Genomic DNA, 2,326 nt, shown 5'->3' with positions numbered 1-2,326 from the left:
ACACCAAGACCATCACTGGGAGGCAAGACAAAACCAAGAAACAGAAGCAAAAGACCCAAGGAATAGCCAGCTAATGGTCCGGCAGCTGCAACCTTGAGCAGATCTTCGCGATTGGGTACTATGTTTCTTATCCTCGTAATGGCACCAAAGGAGCCTATCTGCCGACCAAATTACGCATCAGATTTTTGTTTCTCATATTAAGATGCTAGAAATTCTACATATCAACGAGAAAATTTGGCCATTGGCCAATACCTAATTGTACATATCAGCAAGATGTCCATTTGAATATCAACACCAAATTATACCATATTAAATTAGTTAGCAATAAACATAAGAAGAAAAAGATGAATCCATCTCTACAGTACCACAATATTAACCAATCTACGGGATTCAAGATGAATGCCGCAATTTTCAGACACCAATTACAGTCATGCAATTCCGAAAGCAAGATTTGACTTTGTGGAAAGCAACACAAGCAATTCCCAAATGACAATGTAAGTAATGATGAAAAATATGATACCTAAATTATTGTCATTTAATTGAAGAAATATCTTTACCAAAAAAATGTGATAGAAGATAAATAATTTTATCCAATAACCTGCCAGCTAGGAACAAAGTACGGGACCCCAAGTTTAACTCCAGTGTCTTTGGCAGCTAAAAAGTGGCCAAGTTCATGTACCCCCAGAATAAGTGCAGTAACAAGGGCTCCAGGTAGGCCATCCTTTAACAAGTTCAGATTGTCGAAAGCTGATCTGGAACATTAATAATAGTAATTTGGTGAAACGTCANAATGTGTAGTAAAGTAAGAAATATATTCCTATATGTAGAATAATTAATCATAAACATTTAAGAACATAAATCTCTAAATGACAATCAAGTGCTAAAGCCTGTGCACACCAATCTAAACTTATTCTGTAATTAGCACCTANAATATATGCACAATACTTTCACTGGCATTTGGTTTGAAAAAAAGTTTTTTTTATTTCACTTGTAATTACAAGAAAAATCACTTTGTTTTCACCTTTCTCATTTTGAAAAAGTTTGCATGAAAAGTCTTTGTTTTACAAGAAAAAATGTTCAGATTTCTTTTTTACATTTTCACTTTTACTTACAAGAAAATTCTCTTTATTTTCACTTTCGTTATCTTCAAAANAGTTTAGATAAAAGCAATGAAATTGTTTTCCCTATTCATAATACAAACCTAACAAAGTAGAAAGCAAAGGAAAGACATGTTGTAATTAAAAGTGAAAACAGAATACCTTAACTAAACCAAGTGATTTCTAAATTTTTTATTGAATAATAATAAATGCATACCAAATTGAAGCATCATATGGAACAACTAATCAACCAGGGATAATAACAGAAAGACTAATGAATTATTGCTATGAAAGCTGGACAAGAATTCATCACTAGTTGAAGTATTTTAAAAAGAGAAACAAAGTGGAAAAAATGCTACTTTTTTTGTAATTATTAAACCAAATGACACCTAAATTTCACTTTATAGTTATACGTGCATACGAAATTGAAGCATCTATAATACGAAACAATCACTCAACCAGAGAAATGACAAGAAGAAATAAAGATTTATTCCTACGAANGGCAGACAACAATTCATCAATAATTAAATTATTTTATGAGACCATCCTATTTAAGAATATACAGCCTGGAAGATAAACATTTATTTACCTAAACAGTGTATTTGTTATACTTCCCTGAACTTATTACTCAAGCGTAGGAGTATACACAACTGTATCAGTATAGTAAACAAAGCACATGAAACAGTTTTGTGTGACCGAACACTCTTGCCTAAGACATATCAGCGTATGAAGTGACAATTTAAGGCATAAGAAAACAGCTCACAATAAATTGGATTGCAAAGCAGGAACATTGCGAATAAGTAAGGTAAAAACCGTAACCAGTCCAAAAGCTCCAGCAGCAAACCACTCAGGTACGGCTGCCATTATAAGTAACACCAGAAGTACAAATCATGAGCTTTACAAAAAATCATTTTTGATCCACGATGTTGCAAGAGCTAAAACAAGTACCAGTTGTCTCTGGTTGTAAAGTTGTTCTTGGAACTACAACAGCCACTGGCTTGTCATCCTCTGGATTTACTAAAAGAAAAAGCTTGTACTCGTCTCCAAATTTATCCTACAATAATAACCATGCATAACTATAGTTAAGACACTGATTTAGTCTGGAATCGCTCACAAAACCACTCAAGCAGAGAAACAGAAAATACTACACACTTTCAATCTCTTAGAAATTTTATCATAACTTTTAGCAGCTTGCCCTCGCAAGTTCCCTTTGAACAGCACTCCACCCT

The 2,326-nt window shown here is 33.5% G+C and overlaps 1 protein-coding gene across 1 annotated transcript; it reads right to left on the bottom strand.

Moving 5' to 3' along the window:
- Positions 1 to 5: 5 nt before the first annotated feature.
- On the bottom strand, positions 6 to 2,321 carry LOC106754298 (probable zinc metalloprotease EGY2, chloroplastic; the record flags this gene model as incomplete). Its single annotated transcript, XM_014636312.1, has 5 exons — positions 6 to 158; positions 599 to 752; positions 1,861 to 1,954; positions 2,046 to 2,151; positions 2,250 to 2,321. Coding segments are annotated over 5 exons (579 nt in total), but the record flags the coding sequence as incomplete, so codon positions are not given.
- Between the last annotated feature and the right edge of the window lie 5 nt (positions 2,322 to 2,326).

This window comes from Vigna radiata, unplaced genomic scaffold (genome assembly GCF_000741045.1).
Source record: "Vigna radiata var. radiata cultivar VC1973A unplaced genomic scaffold, Vradiata_ver6 scaffold_1253, whole genome shotgun sequence".
In the NCBI taxonomy this organism is placed as follows: domain Eukaryota; kingdom Viridiplantae; phylum Streptophyta; class Magnoliopsida; order Fabales; family Fabaceae; genus Vigna; species Vigna radiata.
Note: the sequence above shows the minus strand (reverse complement) of the source record. Positions and strands in the feature narration are given on the sequence as shown.